The 22,034-nt window shown below is 38.8% G+C and overlaps 1 protein-coding gene and 1 pseudogene across 1 annotated transcript; one reads left to right on the top strand and one right to left on the bottom strand.

Annotated features, from left to right (window-relative positions):
* LOC138420356 (olfactory receptor 1165-like) overlaps nucleotides 1-22,034 on the bottom strand; it is a 57,801-nt pseudogene that overhangs the window by 5,122 nt on the left and 30,645 nt on the right.
* LOC138420357 (olfactory receptor 5W2-like) lies at nucleotides 6,062-9,763 on the top strand. Its single transcript, XM_069553548.1, has 2 exons — nucleotides 6,062-6,074; nucleotides 8,832-9,763. The coding sequence occupies exons 1-2, from the start codon at nucleotides 6,062-6,064 to the stop codon at nucleotides 9,761-9,763; spliced, it is 945 nt and encodes a 314-aa protein (XP_069409649.1).

The following is a 22,034-nucleotide window of genomic DNA, read 5'->3' as shown; positions in this document are numbered from 1 at the left end:
TGAAGTAAATGGAAGTGAAATAAAACGTTAAGAGTTGTGTTGACACTAACCAAATGGCAAAAGTACTTGTTTACACACCAAATAGTAAACAAGTATCTACTATTGTTGAGGATGTGAAACAACCATGGTTTTTATGCATTGACAGTAGATTGAGATTTGACACTGCACTTGGCAAAGTTCTATGTCTGAGTCTCCTATAGCTGAACAAATAAATGTCCAAAAATATCACTCCTAGAAGCATGTCCAAGCATATAGAATGAATATGCACCCAAAAGGCATTCATAGAAATGTTCACCATTGTATTAATTACAGTAGTGTAACACCAAAAGCAACTCATATCTTTTAATACATTAGATCAAGATGACATACTTTTCTGAAAGTATTTAATAATGTCTATTTTAGGGTTTGTAGATGATAAAATCTTGTTACATCTGAACTGTTTTGTCCTCTATCACAAAAGCAGCCATCCATAATACATGAATACATGGTGTATCACAGCTCCAATAAAACCTAACAGGTCAAGTTCACTGACTCCTGCTTTAGATTAGACAAATGACTTTATGATAAGTTTGTACACTGGAAAAGTACACAGCAATGACAATGAATAACTACATCCTCATACAAGAGCATGGGAAGACTTCACAAACATAATCTTAAGTGAAAAAATCCAGACATAGAAGTGTAAAAGCTGTATGATCTCACTACTTTATACCTTAAAAATATACAAACTCATGTATCAAATGGAAAATCAACTTCTGATGGATATAGGGACAGTTTCTGAGAATCTAGTTTTGTTTTGTTTTGGGTTTTTTTTTTTTTTTTTTTTTTGGTTCTGGGTGCAGGAATTTTTCCATTTTTGAAAGATTTTTTGAAGTCTACATTTTTATATGGAAACTTTTTCTTTATGTATGCTGCTGCTGCTAAGTCACTTCAGTGATATCTGACTCTGTGCTACCCCATAGACGGCAGCCCCCCAGTCTCTGCCATCCCTGGGATTCTCCAGGCAAGAACACTGGAGTGGGTTGCTGCAGGGGGTGCTCCACAGAAAGAGAGAGGCAGTGGAACTTCCCTCAGCAAAGCTGAGGGGTCCTGAGGAGAGGTGAGCCTGCTGTCCGCCAACTGAGCCCCTCAGCCAGCAAGAGACAATAACACTCAACAGCGGTTCCGTCTAAGCAGTTCCGCTTTATTGCCACAAACTCTTGGTTTATATAGGCAAGCAAGCGGGTTTTGCGAGGAACTTTCCATAGTTGCACCAATCACGTTAAAGGTCAAATCGTCATGTGCCATAGTTGCGCCAATCACGTTAAAGGTCAAATCGTAATATGCCATAGTTGCACCAATCTTGTTAAAGGTCAAATCGTCATGTGCCTTCATTATAACAGAAGTCTATGGTGATCACGCGCTGTCCACGTGCACGGAAATCAAGAGAGCCAATCAAAAACTGTAATATAGATCACGCCCCTATCTCTTCCTCCAGGTGCCATCTCAGTTCTAAACTGCAAAGCTAGCCCTTCTTTTTTAAGGTTTCCCACTTAGGGCCCCACAGGTTGTCATTTCCTTCTCCAATGCATTAAAGTGAAAAGTGAAAGTGAAGTCACAGTCGTGTCCAACTCTCAGCGACCCCATGGACTGCAGCCTACCAGGCTCCTCCATCCATGGGATTTTCCAGGCAAGAGTACTAGCGTGGGGTGCCATTGCCTTCTCCGTCTGTATGTATATTATACTTTAAAATCACTGTCTTTATTTTTTTCTATGAGATTATAAAAAATATTAATATTTACTTCTGTCTAAAATATTCTTATATAAAATGATTATTCATATAGATTTATGAAATTGATGGAGAGTATAATTACCAGAGTATCTCAGTACCTTATTGATCTTTAGATCACTGAAAGCGCTGCCTTTCTTGTAGAACAGCACTGCATTCGTCCACCCACTGACTCTCCTGGTCACTCACAGCAGCGGGGAGCTGAAATGTACTTTAATACCAGATCATGCAATGAGCTCTGTGTCATACTACTCAAAGTTTGAGGAACTAACAATTATATTCTAAAAAATGATCATCTTTGGGTAGTATTTGCCAACATAAAATTGTTTTCGTGTCAGCAAAACATGAAAAAACAATTGTTTTTTCCTCACTTGTATCTGAAGCATACATTTTCTCTTTAAGATGTTTTTTGATTGCTTAAAATCTCCACTTGTAATGAAGCATCAATCCCATTGGGAGATATTTTCGTTTACTCACCTTGCAATTTCTAATGCAGCTGCCTAAACTCAGGTTTAAATTGTTATGTGGGGGAACGTAGAAATTATGTTAGTGCACATGTTTTTGAGGAGCAGGCCTGTTGAAAAATTAACACTTGCTTCTGGCTGAACAAAATGTAACCCAAGGGATTTTTGCATCCCTGAAGATAGGGATATACCTGAGGGAAAAATTAATTTGGATAGGAGTAGAATTAGGGGATTGAAAACAACTGTACATACACCATATGTGTAACAGAGAAGTAAATAATGATATCAAAATGCTTTTGAAACATAATCAGTTTCGTGATTTTGTGTGTGTGTGTGTGTGTGTGTGTGTGTGATGTGTATGCCTGCGTGCTCAGTCATGTCCAACTCTTTGCAACCCCTGGATTGTAGCCTGCCAGGCTCCTCTGTCCATGGAATTTTCCAGGCAAGAATACTGGAGTGGGGTGCCATTTCCTCCTCTGGGGATCTTCCTGACCCAGGGATTGAACATATGTCTCCTGAGTCTCCTCCATTGGTAGTTGGATTCTTTACCATTGAGCTACCTGGGAGCCCTTCTTAAAATTTTTTTTTAATTTTAAAATCTTTAATTCTTACATGCGTTCCCAAATATGAACCCCCCTCCCACCTCCCTCCCCATAATATCTCTCTGGGTCATCCCCATGCACCAGCCCCAAGCATGCTGCATCCTGCGTCAGACATAGACTGGCGATTCAATTCTTACATGATAGTATACATGTTAGAATGCCATTCTCCCAAATCATCCCACCCTCTCCCTCTCCCTCTGAGTCCAAAAGTCCGTTATACACATCTGTGTCTTTTTTGCTGTCTGCATACAGGGTCGTCATTGCCATCTTCCTAAATTCCATATATATGTGTTAGTATACTGTATTGGTGTTTTTCTTTCTGGCTTACTTCACTCTGTATAATCGGCTCCAGTTTCATCCATCTCATCAGAACTGATTCAAATGAATTCTTTTTAATGGCTGAGTAATACTCCATTGTGTATATGTACCAGTGCTTTCTTATCCATTCGTCTGCTGATGGACATCTAGGTTGTTTCCATGTCCTGGCTATTATAAACAGTGCTGCGATGAACACTGGGGTACATGTGTCTCTTTCAATTCTGGTTTCCTCAGTGTGTATGCCCAGCTGTGGGATTGCTGGGTCATAAGGTAGTTCTATTTGCAAGTTTTTAAGGAATCTCCACACTGTTCTCCATAGTGGCTGTACTAGTTTGCATTCCCACCAACAGTGTAGGAGGGTTCCCTTTTCTCCACACCCTCTCCAGCATTTATTGCTTGCAGATTTTTGGATCGCAGCCATTCTGACTGGTGTGAAATGGTACCTCATTGTGGTTTTGATTTGCATTTCTCTACTAATGAGTGATGTTGAGCATCTTTTCATGTGTTTGTTAGCCGTCCGTATGTCTTCTTTAGAGAAATGTCTATTTAGTTCTTTGGCCCATTTTTTGATTGGGTCGTTTACTTTTTTGGAATTGAGTTGCATAAGTTGCTTGTATATTTTTGAGATTAGTGGTTTGTCAGTTGCTTCATTTGCTATTATTTTCTCCCATTCATAAGGCTGTCTTTTCATCTTGTTTATAGTTTCCTTTGTTGTGCAGGAGCTTTTAATTTTAATTAGATCCCATTTGTTTATTTTTGCTTTTATTTCCAGAATTCTGGGAGGTGGATCATAGAGGATCCTGCTGTGATTTATGTCGGAGAGTGTTTTGCCTATGTTCTCCTCTAGGAGTTTTATACTTTCTGATCTTACATTTAGATCTTTAATCCATTTTGAGTTTATTTTTGTGTGTGGTGTTAGAAAGTGATCTAGTTTCATTCTTTTACAAGTGGTTGACCAGTTTTCCCGGCACCACTTGTTAAAGAGATTGTCTTTACTCCATTGTATATTCTTGCCTCCTTTGTCAAAGATAAGGTGTCCATATGTTGGTGGATTTATCTCTGGGCTTTCTATTTTGTTCCATTGATCTATATGTCTGTCTTTGTGCCAGTACCATACTGTCTTGATGACTGTGGCTTTGTAGTAGAGCCTGAAGTCAGGCAAGTTGATTCCTCCAGTTCCATTCTTCATTCTCAAGATTGCTTTGGCAATTCAAGGTTTTTTGTATTTCCATACAAATCTTGAAATTATTTGTTCCAGTTCTGTGAAAAATATGGCTGGTAGCTTGACAGGGATTGCATTGAATTTGTAAATTGCTTTGGGTAGTATACTCATTTTCAGTATATTGATTCTTCTGATCCATGAACATGGTATATTTCTCCATCTATTAGTGTCCTCTTTGATTTAAAAAAGAAAACTACAGGCCAATATCACTGATGAACATAGATGCAAAAATCCTCAACAAAATTCTAGCAATCAGAATCCAACAACACATTAAAAAGATCATACACCATGACCAAATGGGCTTTATCCCAGGGATGCAAGGATTCTTCAATATCCGCAAATCAATCAATGTAATTCACCACATTAACAAATTGAAAAATAAAAACCATATGATTATCTCAATAGATGCAGAGAAGGCCTTTGACAAAATTCAACATCCATTTATCATAAAAACTCTCCAGAAAGCAGGAATAGAAGGAACATACCTCAGCTTAATAAAAGCTATATATGGCAAACCCACAGCAAACATTATCCTCAATGGTGAAAAATTGAAAGCATTTCCCCTAAAGTCAGAAACAAGACAAGGGTGCCCAGTTTCACCGCTACTATTCAACATAGTTCTGGGAAGTTTTGGCCACAGCAATCAGAGCAGAAAAAGAAATAAAAGGAATCCAAATTGGAAAAGAAGTAAAACTTTCACTGTTTGCAGATGACATGATCCTCTACATAGAAAACCCTAAAGACTCCACCAGAAAATTACTAGAGCTAATCAATGAATATAGTAAAGTTGTAGGACATAAAATCAACACACAGAAATCCCTTGCATTCCTATACACTAATAATGAGAAAGTAGAAAAAGAAATTAAGGAAACAATTCCTTTCACCATTGCAACGAAAAGAATAAAATACTTAGGAATATATCTACCTAAAGAAACTAAAGACCTATATATAGAAAACTATAAAGCCCTTCTTAATTTTAGTGGGAAATTATTAGCAATCATATTGTGGTTTGAGATTGGCCTCAATGATATCTCCCCAGGTTACAGGTGACATTTCAGTGTTGAGCTCCTCATAGGCAAGAGTGACAATGACATATACAAAGGCATTTTAAAAAATTGAGAATCACTTTTACAAAAATATATGTACTACATTTATGAATTTTAGCATAAATAATTTCTCAGATTTATAAGGAAAAAGGTAGAAAAACAAACAAAAACATTAAAAAGAACTGAGAAAACACCCAAACTGATAAGAAAGCCTGTGTACTTCGCAAATGAGAATTCAGATGAAAGAGAACATTAGTTATGATCAGTATTTAATTTCAGTCCATTAACATTTAAGTTATGTTATCTTACTGTGGCTTTATTGCCACTGCCTTTCCGCTGCTGCTGCTAAGTCGGTTTAATCGTGTCCGACTCTGCAACCCCATAGACGGCAGCCCACCAGGCTCCCCCATCCTTGGGATTCTCCAGGCAAGAACACAGGAGTGGGTTGCCAGTTCCTTCTCCAATTCATGAAAGTGAAAAGTGAAAGTGAAGTCGCTCAGTCATGTCTGACTCTTCACCACTCCATGGACTGCAGCCCACCAGGCTCCTCCATCCATGGGATTTTCCAGGCAAGAGTACTGGACTGGGGTGCTATTGCCTTCTCCATGCCACTGCCTTAATACCTACTGATTCACATAAGAATGAAATTCGTAAGCATTAACGTCTTGCTGATTTATCATCTTGTTGAAAGTATTTTTTTTTTTTTTGCCACATTTTGTTGGGGCTTTTTTTGTTGTGGTTTTTTTTTTTTTTTTTTTTTTTTACTATTGAGGAAAGTTCATATATTTTGGATACAAATTGTTATATATACAAATGCATGGTTTTTCAACATTTTAAGTATTTTCATCATGTATTATGGAGACATTTCTCTCTGTATTCACTCGCACTGCTTCATCCTTGGCGGTGGTTTAGTCACTAAGTTTTGTACAACCCTTGGGACCCCATGGACTGTAGCCCGCCAGGCTCCTCTATCCATGGGATTTTCCAGGCAAGAGTACTGGAGTGGGTTGCCATTTCTTTCTCCAGAGATCTTCCTGACCCAGGAATCAAACCCGGGTCTGCTGCATTGCAGGCATATCCTTTACCGCCTGATCTACGAGGGAAGCCCCCCTTATGCTAGATAAATTTAGTGACAAGGTCACTAAATAACTGATGTGTACAAGGTCATCCTGTGCTAAAATTGTCCCTGACTCATGAGCCAAAACGCAGAAGCAGAAACATAATTAATGGCATGTTTGTACAACACCAACACCCAAAGGCAGTGGCCCAGGGATTTAAATCCCAATGTACCTGGTAAAATAAAATGCTATCTGCTTACTGTTCAGCTACCTAAGACCAGTTCATCTCAGGTAGGTTTTGAGGTCCTGATTTAAAGAACATAGGACAAAAACATTCCCATTTGGTGGAAAATCAATTTATAAATACAACATTTTATACCTGTTTACTCAGTTGAATACATTCTGTAATTTAATGTTCAGGAACAATATTTTCTTCTCAGAACTGGCAGATTCTGTACTTGTTAATATCCATAATATAACTATTAAATTAATTTATTTTGATTCTGGTTTATAGGAAAGATATTACTCCTTTTATAATCGGAGTACCATATAGGTGAATTTAAAGGGGGCTTGGTGGGTTTGTTCTCATCTATTTAAAATATAATGTATGAGTGAATTTAAAAGTGAAAATGTGCATATTCATCTTCATGTGAAGCCCCATAGCTGCTAAGATCAGAAGGAAAAATTCCTTACCCACGCACTGTTCTTATCTACATCAGAGACATGCAATCTGCATGCAAACATACGACAGATCCATAATGCGTTCATCCTAGACAGAGAGACCTACGTATTGCAGAAGCACTTAGCGTCCCCTAAACCTGTTTCCACTCTTATAATATTAAAGGCCATTAAAATCCAAAGAGATGCAACAGTAGGTGTTAGATTCTGTGGTCTTCACTTCATTTTAGCATTTTTCTTTGTTCAAGAGCCTCCTCCTTTGGCAGCAGAAAGTCTGTAAGTAGGTAATAAGTCATGTGGCAAAGCAGTGATGAATATTTAGAGAAAGGTTTCAATGTTACTTATTTCATGTCTCACTAAATACTAGAGACTAGGATCAATAACAATTATTTTCATTGCTATCAGTGCATGCTATAGATTGTAAACTAATAATAAATATTTTAAATTATGTTTTATGTGCAACATGATAATGAAAATAAAATTTTGTATCCAAGGAATTTTTTCAGCATAGTGAATGATTATTTATATACTTTCAGCCTGCTGTCTCCAGCATCGGTGTTTTTTTCACACTGCTTTGGCGATGTAACGAGATGTCAATTCATCTAAATATCCTTCTCGATACAAAGAATACAGTGCTCAGAGAAATTAAAGAGCTTATGGCGGTAGCTTAGTTAGGAACAACATCTAGAAATAGAAGTTTCAAAACTATCTATCTCGGGTCTTTTTTATTATTATCAAGTAGATGGCAATACCTCTTTAAAGAATGCCCACTGACTTAGTCATTTTCTGAGTGTATGCTCTGTTGCTACGTTCTGTCTCACTCGTTGCGACCTCATGAACTGCAGCCCACCAGGCTTCCTTCTCCACGGGATAAGAATCGTGCCTGGAAAATCCCATGGATAGGGAGCCTGGAGGGCTGCAGTCTATGAGAACGCAACGAGTCAAACAGAGTTTAGCGACAGAGCGTGCATGGAGGCACACACTCAGAAAATGACTGGATCAGTGGGCACTCTTTAAAGAGGTATTGCTATCAGCCTGATAATAATAAAAGTATCTGAGATGGGCAGTTGAGAAACCTGTGCAAATCTAGATGTAATTGCTGAAGTATGTCACTGCCTACGTTGTTGTCCAGTCACTGTCATGTCTGACTCTCTGTGACCCCATGGACTGCAGCACTCTAGGCTTCCTTGTCCCTCATTGTCTCTTGGAGTTTGTTCAAATCTATGTCAATAGAGCTGGTGATGCTATCTAACCATCTCATCTTCTGCTGCCTCTTCTTCTGCCTTCAATCTTTCCCAGCATTAGGATTTTTCTAATGAGTTGGTTCTTTGCAACAGGTGGCCAAAGTATTGGAGCTTCAGCTGCAGCATCAGCGGGTCCTTCCAATTTCCTTTAGGGGTCGACTGGTTGCTGCCATGAACTCTTCAGTTCCTCTGAGCACCACCTTCCTTGTATCAAGAGGGATATTTGGGTGAACTGATATCTCATCACATCTTCAAAATAGTGTGCAGAAAACACTGATCTTAGACACATCAGGCTGAGAATGTTAAAGAAAAAAAAAAAAAGACCATTGCAGAAATAAATTGTGTTCTCCCCTGCAGATATTCGTGAACACCCCGAAGTGGTACCCTTACGTGTATCATTTTCTTGATCATTCCTCAAGACTTTAGACCAGAAGACAGAAGAATGCAAAGAGGAAACTGCTCCTCCTTCACTGAGTTCATATTGTGGGGAATCACGGAGAAGCCTGGAGTCAAGATGATCTTATTTACCATGTTTGTTATTGTCTATCTCATTAACCTTCTGGCAAATCTGGGAATGATCACCCTCATTAGGATGGATCCCCAGCTGCACACACCCATGTACTTTTTCCTCAGCCACCTCTCCTTCTGTGACCTCTGCTATTCCACAGCTATTGGCCCCAAGATGCTGGTGGACCTTTTAACCAAAAAGAGATCAATCTCCTTCTATGGCTGCGCTCTGCAATTTTTGGTCTTCTCTAACTTTATAGACTGTGAGTGTCTCCTGCTGGCAGTGATGGCCTATGACAGGTACAAGGCCGTCAGCAGCCCCTTGCTCTATGCGGTCAGCATGTCCAGCAGGGTGTGCTCCCTGCTCATGGCGGGGGTTTACCTGTTGGGAATGACAGATACTTTGATACACATGACATTAGCATTCCGCTTATGCTTCTGTGGGTCAAATGTGATTAACCACTTTTTTTGTGACTTACCTCCACTTCTCTCCCTTTCATGCTCTGATACACGGGTCAATGAATTGGCATTATTCATTTTTTTTGGCTGTGTTGAACTGACCTCCGTTTCAGGAGTCTTTGTCTCTTATTGTTATATCATCCTAGCAGTCTTGAAGATCCACTCTGCCGAAGGGAGGTTCAAAGCTTTCTCCACCTGCACCTCCCACCTAACTGCCGTGGCAATTTTCCAGGGAACTCTGCTCTTCATGTATTTCAGGCCGAGTTCATCCTACTCTCTCGATGAAGACAAAAGGTCCTCGTTGTTTTACAGCCTCGTGATTCCCATGTTAAACCCTCTGATTTACAGCCTAAGGAACAAGGATGTGAAACAGGCCCTGGAAAAACTGAAACTTTAAATGTGATTTTAAAGGTTTTTATTTCACACACTCTCATAGTCACAAGTACACGCACATTGTTGTGTTTTTTTAATATAAACTTATACTGAGCAATGCAAGAGAAACAGTTGTCTTAAACAGTTCAAATGAGAATTTGTTGTTATAAAGTCTAAGTTTTAGAAAATATTTTGGTTCTGAAATATTGCATACTTCTATTCATGTATCAAGAGTTTACATATGGTGCTTTCCCTTTGTTGAAAACTTTCCAGAATTTTCTAATTTTGTCAAATATCTCTGCTTTATTCTTTCATTTGAATAATATTTTGGCTACCTCAAGAATTATTGTATTTCCTGAGAAATCTTTGAGTCTCTTTATGTTCTATGGTATACACTGTACTTTCTATACAAATGAATATAAGCTAATGCTAATAAGAAGCATTAATTGATTAAATAGTATATAACTTTTAAGAAATCTCAAAATCTATGAAATAAAAAATGAGGATTTAAAATCCAAAATAAAATCTAAAACTAGTGTATCTTTTGATAGATATATTCAGGCTTAGCTCTAATAATTATTCTACTTGGGAGATAAAATGATAGTGGGCAGAGGATCTGACAATTAGATGGGTCTTGAGAGGGACAAGACTGTGTCTTTTAGAATTCAAGAAGCTTTGTTTACCACATATGGAAGAACCATAAATGCATTATGCTGACTAAAATAGGCAAACAGATAAAGATAAATACTGTATAGCTTCCCATATACGTTGAATCTTAAAAGTTCAAACTTATAGAATTAGAGTGTAGACTGGTGTTTTTTTCCAGAGTCTCAAAGGTGGGCGAAATGAGTAATAATGGCCAAACTTACTATTATTTAGTGAATAAGTTCTGGGGATCTAATGTATATGATGACTCTAGGTAATCATTCTATGTTATAAACTTGAAATTTCCCAGGAGAGTAGATCTTAATGGTCCTTATCATACACATACTCTAAATGTTAACTCTATGAATTAACAAACTGTTTACTAACCATACGGTGGTGACCATTTCACAACACATACATATATCAGATCTTCATTTTGAATACCTTATACGTGCTATTTGTGAATTTTAACTCAATAAAGCTTGGATAAAAGGAAGGAAAGAAGGCTATAAGGACCAATAGACAGAAGAGTAGTATCGTTATAAGGACCAATGGACAGGACAGTAGTATCAAGACCAATGGACAGGACAGTAGTATCAGTATAAAGACAGATGGACAGGACAGTAGTATCAAGACCGATGGATAGGACAGTAGTATCGGTATAAAGACAGATGGACAGGACAGTAGTTTCATTATAAGGACCGATGGACAGGACAGTAGTATCGGTATAAGGACCGATGGACAGGACAGTAGTTTCATTATAAGGACCAATGGACAGGACAGTAGTATCAAGACCGATGGATAGGACAGTAGTATTGGTATAAAGACAGATGGACAGGACAGTAGTTTCATTATAAGGACCGATGGACAGGACAGTAGTATCAGTATAAGGACAGATGGACAGGACAGTAGTATCGATATAAAGACCGATGGACAGGACAGTAGTTTTGTTATAAAGACCAATGGACAGGACAGTAGTATTGGTATAAAGACTGATGGACAGGACAGTAGTTTCATTATAAGGACTGATGGACAGGACAGTAGTATCAATATAAAGACCAATGGACAGGACATTAGTTTCGTGCATCACCATGCTGTCTTTGTTGTTGTCCAGTCGCTCAGTCGTGTCCGACTCTTTGCAACCCCGTGGTCTGTAGCACACCGGGCCTCCCTGTCCCTGGCCATCTCCCAGAGTTTGCACGAGTTCACATTCATTGCATCGGTGATGCCATCCAGCCATCTCATCCTCTGATGCCCTCTTTTCCTTCTGCTCGCAATCTTTCCCAGCATCAGGGATTTTTCCAATGAGTGATCTGTTTGCATTAGATGATCAAAATATTGGAGCTTCAGCTTCAGCATCAGTCCTTCTAGTTAATATTCAGGGTTGATCTCACTTAAGATTGACAGGTTTGGTCTCCTTGCTGTCCAAGGGACCTTCAGGAGTCTTCTCCAGCACCACAGTTCCAGGGCTTAAATTCTTTGTCACTCTGCTTTCTTTATGGTCCAGCTCCCACAACCATATGTGACCACTGGGAAGACCATATCCTTGACCATATGGACCTTTGTCGGCAGAGTAATGTCTCTGCTTTTCAACACACTGTCTGGATTTGTCAGTGCTTTCCTGCCAAGAAGCAATTGCCTTCTGCTATCATGGCTGCAGTCGCCCTCCACAGTGATTTGCCCAAGAAGAGGAAATCTGTCACCACGTCCACATGTTCCCCTTCTGTTCGCCAGGCAGTAATGGGGCTGGATGCCATCAACTTTGTTTTTGGTTTTTTAAAAAATATTTATCAACTATCAATTTCATCACTTTCTCCATGATAATTTCCTTCCCTTGTTTCCTCTTCTCATGCCTGTTTTGACGTCTCTGTCTTTTTGTGATGAACAGTCATCTACTTAAGTGTTATTTTATTTCATCCTATGTGTGAGCATTCTTTGTTGAAGGACTGAGCATGCCACACTGTTATCCAAAACACTCCATGTTGTCTGGGTCACAAAAGGGAAATAAACAAACACCTAATAAAAAATGACCAGAGGAATAGTAGAAACATATACATATATTGCAGTATATGCATTGTATACACAACAGATTTAGGGGAAGGTCCGTCACACCATGTGGATACTAAAATAATGGCACGATGAAGACGTGCATATTAATTATACTAGGTGGTACAATGGCCAAGAATCTACCTGCCAATGCAAGAGATGCAAGTTCAATCCCTGGGTCGGGAGATCCCCTAGAGGAGGAAACAGCAACCTACTCCAGTATTCTTACCTGGAAAATTCTGTGGAGAGAGGATTCTGGCAGACTACAGTTCATGGGGTCATAAAGCGTAGGACATGACTGAGCACACACACATACAGGTACAAAGAGCTATAGGCTCTTGATATTTGACTATTTCATCTGTTTTTGTTTTTGTTTCTTGAAGGCTAAAGCTAAATCTATTTGTTGAGAAAGTGTGGATGTGGTCATGTATTTGAAAAACCTTGCAAGACTGAAAGACATTCTTAATTACCTATTAAAATGATAAAGCTAAAGCCACTGAGGTTTTAGGTGTTCACACTGCCCTATACAATTTCCTGTGTGAAAATATTCTAGATATAAGTGAAGTCTAAGAAATGCCTCTGATACTCAGGGAGGCCTTTGTTAGAGATTATGGCATTTTAGGCAAAGATCTCATGGTAGATTAGAAACCTCCAGAAAATTCTTGTTTTAGAGAAAAGCTTCAAAAGTCTATCTCTAATGTATTTTATCAATTCATGCTAACTCTTTTGGAATTGCTGCTTATGAGCAGAAATATGGCAGAAAAACTTTGAAATATATTAAATTCCAAGCAGAATAGACTGTCAATAGATTGCCATGAATAACCAACTTTCATCAATATAATGGAAATTTATTATAGTATCTAAAGACTAATTTCACCTAAAATTGGCTCATTTTATTAGGTCTACTTGTGTGGTATATAAAAAAGAAAAAAAAAAAAAGCCCATTAAATGGAAGGCCAAAAATGGAACTGCCTGACTGATTCTGCCTCTCCCAGAATTTGCATGGTTGCTGCTGCTGCTGCTGCTGCTAAGTCGCTTCAGTTGTGTCCGACTCTGTGCAACCCCATAGATGGCAGCCCACCAGGCCCCTCCATCCCTGGGATTCTCCAAGCAAGAGTACTGGAGTGGGTTGCCATTGCCTTCTCCTTGCATGGTTGAATAACCAATTATGGGAAAATTATTTTAAGAATCAAAATCTAAAATTAAAAAAGTATAAGAATGTATAATAACTCTTCTATCTTGAGATTTTACAAAATAAGAAATCTACACTAAAGACATTGATGTGTTCTAGCCTATCTGCTTCAATCTCATCACTTCACTCCCCTTCTTACATCACTTCCATCTCATATATCCACCAATGACTAATAAAAAGGGTCATCGTACAACTGCAGTGTTATCAATGACAGTGTGTAGTAGGCTAATTTGTGTTTGTGTACTCAGTCCCTCAGTTGTGTTCAACTCTTGTGGCACCATGAACTGTACACTGCCAGGCCCATCTGTTCACAGAACTTTCCTGCTAAGACTACTGGAGTGGGTTGCCATTTCCTCCTCCAGGGGATCTTCCCTGCCTAGGAGTTGAACCTGTGTCTCTTGTGTCTCCTGCATTGACAGGCATATTCTTTACCTCTGTGCACCTGGGAACCCCATTGGTAGACTAATACTATAGTCAAGTTCCTGTAGTTTGACCCCTTCATCTTTGCAACTGAAATGTGTGTGTGTGCTTAGTTGCTCAGTCATGTCTGACTCTTTGCAGCCCCATGGAACCTGCCAGGCTCCTCTGTCCATGAAATTCTCAGGCAAGAATACTGCAGTGAGTTGCCATTTCCTTCTCCAGGACATCTTCCAGACCCAGGGATCAAACCCACAACTCCTATGTCTCCTGAATTGCAGGTAGATTCTGTAACTGTTGAGCCATCAAAGAAGCGTCTGCTACTGAAATACTTAAGTACAAATATGATGCAACAATGATAGATTTGAGCATATGTCCAATGCAGAAAATAGAGAGATACATGTGGGTCACTGGCTGTATAACTATATTTGTGAAAATAGAGCAGTATGAGTGTTCAGCAATTCATTAAGTACAAAGTTCTGTGTTAAATACAGAAGCAGCAACATTTAATGTCCCTAGATATCTCTCTCTAGAAATGTGCTATGATTCAGGTAGCAGTGCAACTCTAAAGCAAAACTTCTTTTCAACGCCTCTGAGCCCCCTATGTAAAACAAGACTTCAACTAGATTACTTGTAATGTCCTCTCCAGCTGATACACCCTTGTCTATAAAATATGACTCTGCTGATGTTTCAATCCATGCCTACTATTGAAAAGTACTAGAAATTTGGAAAATGTTTTTAAAAAGTCATTTAATTTCAAGGGAAAAAATTATACTATTAATCTAGGCTGTATTAACCTGCAATAATGATGACATGAAGCTTTGGGGATAGAATGAGTTTCAGGAAGCCATAAGCTTTTAATCATGGCTCTTTGGTGTGGCTTGTTATTCAAATTCAGAATCATATAGACTCCTCACAGAAGTGGATATCCAAATTTAGTAGCCCTCCAGTGCCGGAAGCCAGTGTGAGGAATCCCACCCGTGACAAGGTCATGAGGGAGGAAGCTGACATACGCAAGGTCGTGATCAGACTTCAGGAGTTCCCCCTGGCATTTCCTGAGCATGTACCCCCAAAACCAAAAATCTGCCGGCCTTTGTACTCTGCTTTTCCACTCTTCTGATATTCTCTGGAAAAAAGTCAATTCAGGGCTTTAGTCTTCTGCATTTGAAAGGGATGTTTCAGTTAAACCTCTTCTGATTGCTCTCTAGCTTGCCTAATAGCGTCCCTGACCTCTTACAGCTTGTGAATTGCTTGCAGCCCCCAACCGCCAGAGGCACAAAGCTTAAAAGCATTTTAAAGATACAGAGCCTTTTCTAAAGAGTTAAAAATCATATTGGTGACAGGTCTTCACTGTTGACTCAATTATTGCCGCCAGGCCTCCATATTCTTTATCTTTTAGGCACCTGGGAGGATGTTAATCAATGCAAACGGGATATGGAAAAAGATATATAGTAGTTTTGATGTTAGCAACACTAGACTTTTGAGTTAATTACTTTTCTCTTTGTTATATATCACTGCACTCCTCTTGTGTCCTTGCTATGTAAGAATGTAACTTTATTTAGTGCTCTCTGAGAATGGCACCAGACTTTGGGAAGATCAACACAAATAAGTCTTCTGGTTGACAAACCCTTATCAGAAAAAAGGCTGTAAAAAGTTAATTGGCCCTTTTGGAGGGAAGATGATGTAAATTACCTTAGATTTATGTATACAACTAGGTATGCAGAGAGAAAAGCCTGGTTTTGATAAGAGTCTGGACTGCTAACGCTGCATAACTTTGTGTTACCCATTGATCTCCATGTTTTATCAAAAGTATAAAAGGCCTTCTGAATGATAGAGGACGAAGCCAGTCGCTGGACTGGTTTCCCCCGTGTCTCTCTCTCTCTCCTTTTCTCCCTTTCCCTCCCTCTCCTCTTTACTTTAATTTCAGGCTGAATTCCTATCTGGGGCGCAGAGGCTCACCAAGTCTACTTACTTGCCCTGGCTGTTAAGACCCACGCGAAAGGGAGCCTAAGGTGAGGCACCCTTAGATATTCAAGCGAGCACCAGTGGCACAACGTAGATGGTGCAAATTCCTTGTCTGGAATTTTATTGGTCTTCCACATAATCCAAGTTATTCAGCCCTCTTTCTCCACTTAATTTTGCTACTACACTATTGTTTCTTAATCTAATCTTATATCAATAAACAAATAAGTCTTTCCACGCCAACGCCGTCCCCGCTTCGAATTCCCTGGATCTACCTGGGCTGGACCCCGGCACTCCAGTAAGTAAAACAAATTAAAACAGTAAATAAACACAGTATTATGACCCATCTAAAGATTTTCTTCATTGTTTAGTCACTAAATCGTCCAATTATCGGTGACCCCATGAACTGTAGCACCAGGTTTCCCTGTCTTTCATGATCTCCCAGAGTTTGCTCAAGCTCATGTCCACTGAGACAGTGATGCCATCCAACCATCTCATCCTCTGTCACCCTCTTCTCCTCCTGCCCTCAACCTTTCCCACCATCAGGGTCTTTTCCAATGAGTCAGCCCTTCACATCAGGTGGTCAAAATATTGGAGCTCTGTTTTCAGCACCAGTCCTTCCAATAAATATCCAGGGTTGATTTCCTTAGGATTGACTGGTTTGATCAAATTGATCAAGTTAATCAACCTAAAAGATTGCAAGATGCAAATATTTGAATTAGAAACTCTTGGTGAGGATGTGGAACAACCATGACTTTGACACATTAACAGCAGAATAAAAATTGCTGCTACACTTTGTAAAATTGAAGTCGCTCAGTCATGCCTGACTCTTTGTGACCCCATGGGTAGTAGCCTGCAATGCACCAAGCTCCTCCATCCATGGGATTTTCAAGACAAGAGTACTGCAGTGGGTTGCCATTTCCTTCTCCAGGGAATCTTCCCAACCCAGGGATCAAACCCAGGTCTCTCACATTGTAGACAGACGCTTTACCATCTGAGCCACCAGGGAAGTCTTGTAAAACTCTAAGCGGGGGTTAATACAGCTGGACATGTACATGTCATACAACTCAAAAAATGCAATTCTTTGAATGTTACCCAGAATAAATGAGTGACTATGCCAACCAAAAGATGTACACAAACTATTCTTCACTGCTTTATTTATAATAATATAGAACTAAAATTTTCTTCAGCTTTTCTTCTTAAACTCAATTTTCTTCAACACATTAAAGACCTAACAAACTTTTAAGTAGTGTTCATAATGTACATTTTAGAGGTCACAGTTCATAAACTTCGTCACAACCCTCAGGTTTTCTCTGAATCATGAAAGCAACCATGAATAGCATATAAACAAATGGTATGTTCAGTTCCAATGAAAACTTATAGGTCAAGTATACTGACACCTACCTGCTCTTGATTAAAGAAATTGCTATATGGTAAGTTTATACCTTGGAAGACTACACAACAATGAGGATGAATGAACTGCCTTGAGACACAAAAGTGTAGAGAAATTTCATAAAAAAATATTGAGTGGAAGAAGTCAGAAATGAAAATATAAAAACTATGATTATACTGATATATAACTCAAAATATTAAAACTAAATTATTGTGGTGGTGGTGGTGGTAGTTTAGTTGCTAAGTCTTGTCTGACTCTTTTGCAACCCCATAGATCCACAAGGCTCCTCTATTCATGGGATTTCTTAGACAAGAATACTGGAGTTTGTTGCCATTTCCTCTTCTCAGGTGATCTTCCTGACCCAGGGATAGAACCCGTGTCTCCTGCATTGCAGGCAGATTCTTTACCACTGAGCCATCAGGGAAACACAAAGCACTGTATTGGATATCAATTTGTGACAGATGTGGGATGACAGTTTCTGAGACACTAGGCACGTTTTATCTTTGGTGTTCTGGGATTAGCATCTTTTCATTATTGAAAATTTTCTTGTAGTATACTTTTATAGAAGAATGTTTTCTTTATGTGTATCATACTCTAAAAAGAAATTTCCATAAACAAAGTATGCTCACTGCAGGTTGTTAACTTTTTATCTAACAATTTCCTGTGCAAATAAGTGTTGATATATTTGTGAAAATGATGTGGTGCATTGTTTTGTAGATTATCTCAGGGCATAATTAACCTTTATGCTACTAGAGCATTGCTCTGTTTACAGAACAGCAGTCTGTATCCGTTCACAGGTTCTCCTAGTCTTACTCCCACAACAGTGGGACATAATGAACTTTGGTGCCCGATCATGCAGTGAACTCTGCATCTCAATACTCCAAGTGTGAGGAACATACAACTGTGTCCTGAAAAAGTGACCTTCTGGGTAGACATCTACCTACACACAATTGCACTGTCACCAGGGGCACTAGAGAAACCCTAAGTATAGATTGCTTTTCTCTCACTTGTTTGTACCAGAGGAATATATTTTCTCCTTAAGACATGTTTTCCAATTATTTCAGGTCTCCATTTGTAATGAGACATAGATCCCTTTGGGAAATACTTTAGTTTATCCAACTTACAATTGTAATGTAGCTATCCAAACTCAGTTTTAAGTGGCTAGGTGGGACCAGATTGAAGCCACAATAGTCTACATGGTTTTGAGGAGCTGTTACAAAGCTAAAGTCAGGTTCTGGGGGAATAAAATGCAACTCAAGGGATTTTTGAATCCCAGAAGATCAGGAAGTACCTGAGGGAAAATTAATTTGGATAGAAATAGAATTAGGTAATCAAGGACAATTCTACATTCAGCAAATATGTGCCAGAGAGGTTAATAATGACACTGAAATTCTTTTGTGACATAAATGCATCAATTTCTTGATTTTAACCAGTGGAAAATTATTGGCAATTAGCCATGTGGTTTGAGCATTGTCTCAACAATATCTACACGTAATACATTAGATATTTGATTTTTTTTCATAAGTCATAGTTCTTTTATTTTTTAATCTTTTTGTTTTGTATTGGGGTACAGCCATTTAACAATGTTGTGGTAGTTTCAGGTGAACAGTGAAGGGACTCAGCTATATCTGAGTATTGGGTTGATCACACCGAGAATGGCAACACATTAAAAGTGAATCAACAATTGTCCCTATACACCTTTCATCCCAAATTAAAAATGTGCTAATGATACAAAATTTAGCTTGATGAGTTTCTTAGGTTTACACACACACACACAAAGCAGGAAACAAACAATAGAAATGTAACCCAAACAAATAAAAATATAATCTTTGTTCCTGTTAAATACCAAATGAAAGTTCAGATAAAACAGAAAATTAGGCATGATCATAATTTACGTTATTGTCATGTCCCTAACAAGTAAAGATGCTGAACAAACTGTTATACATGACCTTGCTATTTATACATCTTCTTGGTGAGATTATCTAGCCAATCCTTTGTATAAATTGTACTAATTTGATTTTTATTATTTATGAGAGATTTTCATAAAGTTTGGAATCAAGTCCTTTGTCGGATATATACATACATGATTTTCAAACATTTTCCTCACTTTCCAATATTGTTATTATTGTTCAGTTGCCAAGTCATGTTGGACTCTTTGTGACCCCATGAGCTGTAGCATGCCAGGCTCTCTTATCCTCCAGTATCTCTCGGAGTTTACTTAAACTCATGTCCAATGAGTCATTGATGCCATTCAACAATCTCATACACTGTAACCCCCTTCTCCTCCTGCCCTCAATCTTTCCCAGCATCAAGGTCTTTTCCAGTGAGTTGGCTCTTCATAGCAGATGGCCAAAATATTGGAGCTTCAGCATCAGCATCAGTCTTTGCAATGAATATTCAGAGTTGATATGTTTCAGGATTGACTCCTTTGCTTCTAAAGGACTCTCAAGAGTCTTTTCCAGCACCACAATTTGAAAGCATCCATTCTTCAGCCCTCAGCATTCTTTATGGTCCTACACTCGCAACCTTACATGACTACTGGGAAAACCATAGCTTTAGCTGTTTGGGTCTTTGTCAGCAAAGTGGTATCTCTGCTTTTTAATACACTCTCTAGGTTTGTCATACCTTTCCTTCCAAGGAGCAAGCATCTTTTAATTTCAATGTCCATAGGGATTTTGGAACCCAAGAAAATAAAATCTATCATTGCTTCCACTTTTTCCCCATCTCTTTGCCATGAAGTGATGGGATCAGATGCTGTAATCTTTGTTTTTTGAATGTTGAGTTTTAAGACATCATTTTCACTCTCTTCTTTCATCTTCATCAAGAGACTCTTTAGTTCTTCTTCATTTCTCCCATTAGAGTAGTATCATCTGCATATCTGAGGTTGTTGATATTTCTTAAGGCAATCTTGATTCCAGATTGGGCTTCATCCTATCTGGAATTTTGCATGATGTACTCTGCATATACAAGCTAAATAAACATGGTGACAATATACAACATTGATGTAAGTCCAGTTCTGACTTGTTTCTTGACTGCATACAGGTTTATCCGGAGGCAGGTAATGTGGTCTGGTATTTGCATCTCTTTAAGAATTTTCCACAGTTCTTTGTGATCCACACAGTCAAAAGCTTTTGCACATTCAATGAAGCAGAATTTTTTTTTTTCTGGAATAACTGATGTTGGCAATTTGATCTCTGGTTCCTCTGCCCTTTCTAAAGCCAGCTTGTACATCTGGAAGCTCTTAGCTCATGTCTGTTCAAGCCTAGCTTGAAGGATTTTGAGCATTTCCTTGCAAGCATGTGTAATGAGCACAATTGCATGGTAGTCTGAGCATTCTTTGCCATTGCTCTTCTTTCACATTGGAATGAAATCTGACCTTTTCCAGTCTTGTGAGTTTTCCAAGTTTGCTGGCATATTGAAAGCAGCACTTTAACAGCATCTTTTTAAGATGTGAAATAGCTCAGCTATAATTCCATCACCTCCACTAGCTTTGTTCATAGTACTGCTTTCCAAGGCCCACTTGGCTTCACACTCTAGGATGTCTGGCTTTAAGTTTGTGTCCACACCATCGTGGTTATCCAGGTCACTAAGACCTTGCTTTGTACAATTGAGCTATATCTGTAGAAAAATTTTCAAAGCAGGTATACTAGTATTTTTTACATTGTTTTCGCAGGTGGCTCAGTGATAAAGAATCTGCCAGCCAGTGCTGGAGATGCAGGAGACACAGGTTCCGTCCTTGGGTTGGGAAGATAGACTGGAGGAGCATCAGTATTCTTGCTGGGAAAATTCCATGGACAGAGGATCCTGGCTGATTATGGTCCAGGGGGTTGCAATGAGATGCACATGATCAAGCAACTGAGCACAGCACATTATTTTCTACCCTTATAGTCATAAATACTTGATGGTAAATCTTTAGAAAGTACTACCTTTTCAAATCCTTGTGCCATTCAGCTTAGAAAATACAAAATAATCAGTGCTCTAATTTACGAGGTCTTAAATTTAGCAGAGATTCTTACAAGAACAAATTAACATAACTCAGAAAAACAGTGCATAGTTTAGAGAATGTGAGGGAGACATAAAATCTATGAAATATCCTTTGGTATGTGGTTGGAAGATAGGAGCAAGATAATGTTTGGTGATGATGGCTGCCTTGAAAGGTAGCATTGACAAGAATAACATAGCATCATTATCCATGACAGAGAGTAGAAACAACCCAACATTTATCCAACTGAACAATGGGTCAATAAGTGTGCAATATCCATAAAAGGAAATATTATTGTGCCCTACAATGAAACAGAATTCTGATTCTGACATGTGAACAACATGGATGAGCCTTGATAATATTTCACTGAGAAAAGAAGCTTGAGAGAAGAAAAAATACAACACATATTGCATAATTCTGTTTATATGCAAGACTAAGAAACTGCTCAGAGTCAGAATATAGATTAGTGGTTGCCAGGGCTGGGGTCAGCAGGCACAGGGAATGAGAGCTAATAGGTGCGGGCTTTTTACTGAACTGATGAAAGTGTTCTGGAGGTAGATAGCAGTGATGACTGAAAAGCCTTGAAAACACAATAAAACTTACAAAAAACCTATCTACTTTAAAACGGTGAATTTTATGGTGTATGTGATATGAGTATT

Source organism: Ovis canadensis, chromosome 15 (assembly GCF_042477335.2).
Source record: "Ovis canadensis isolate MfBH-ARS-UI-01 breed Bighorn chromosome 15, ARS-UI_OviCan_v2, whole genome shotgun sequence".
Lineage (NCBI taxonomy): Eukaryota > Metazoa > Chordata > Mammalia > Artiodactyla > Bovidae > Ovis > Ovis canadensis.
Note: the sequence above shows the minus strand (reverse complement) of the source record. Positions and strands in the feature narration are given on the sequence as shown.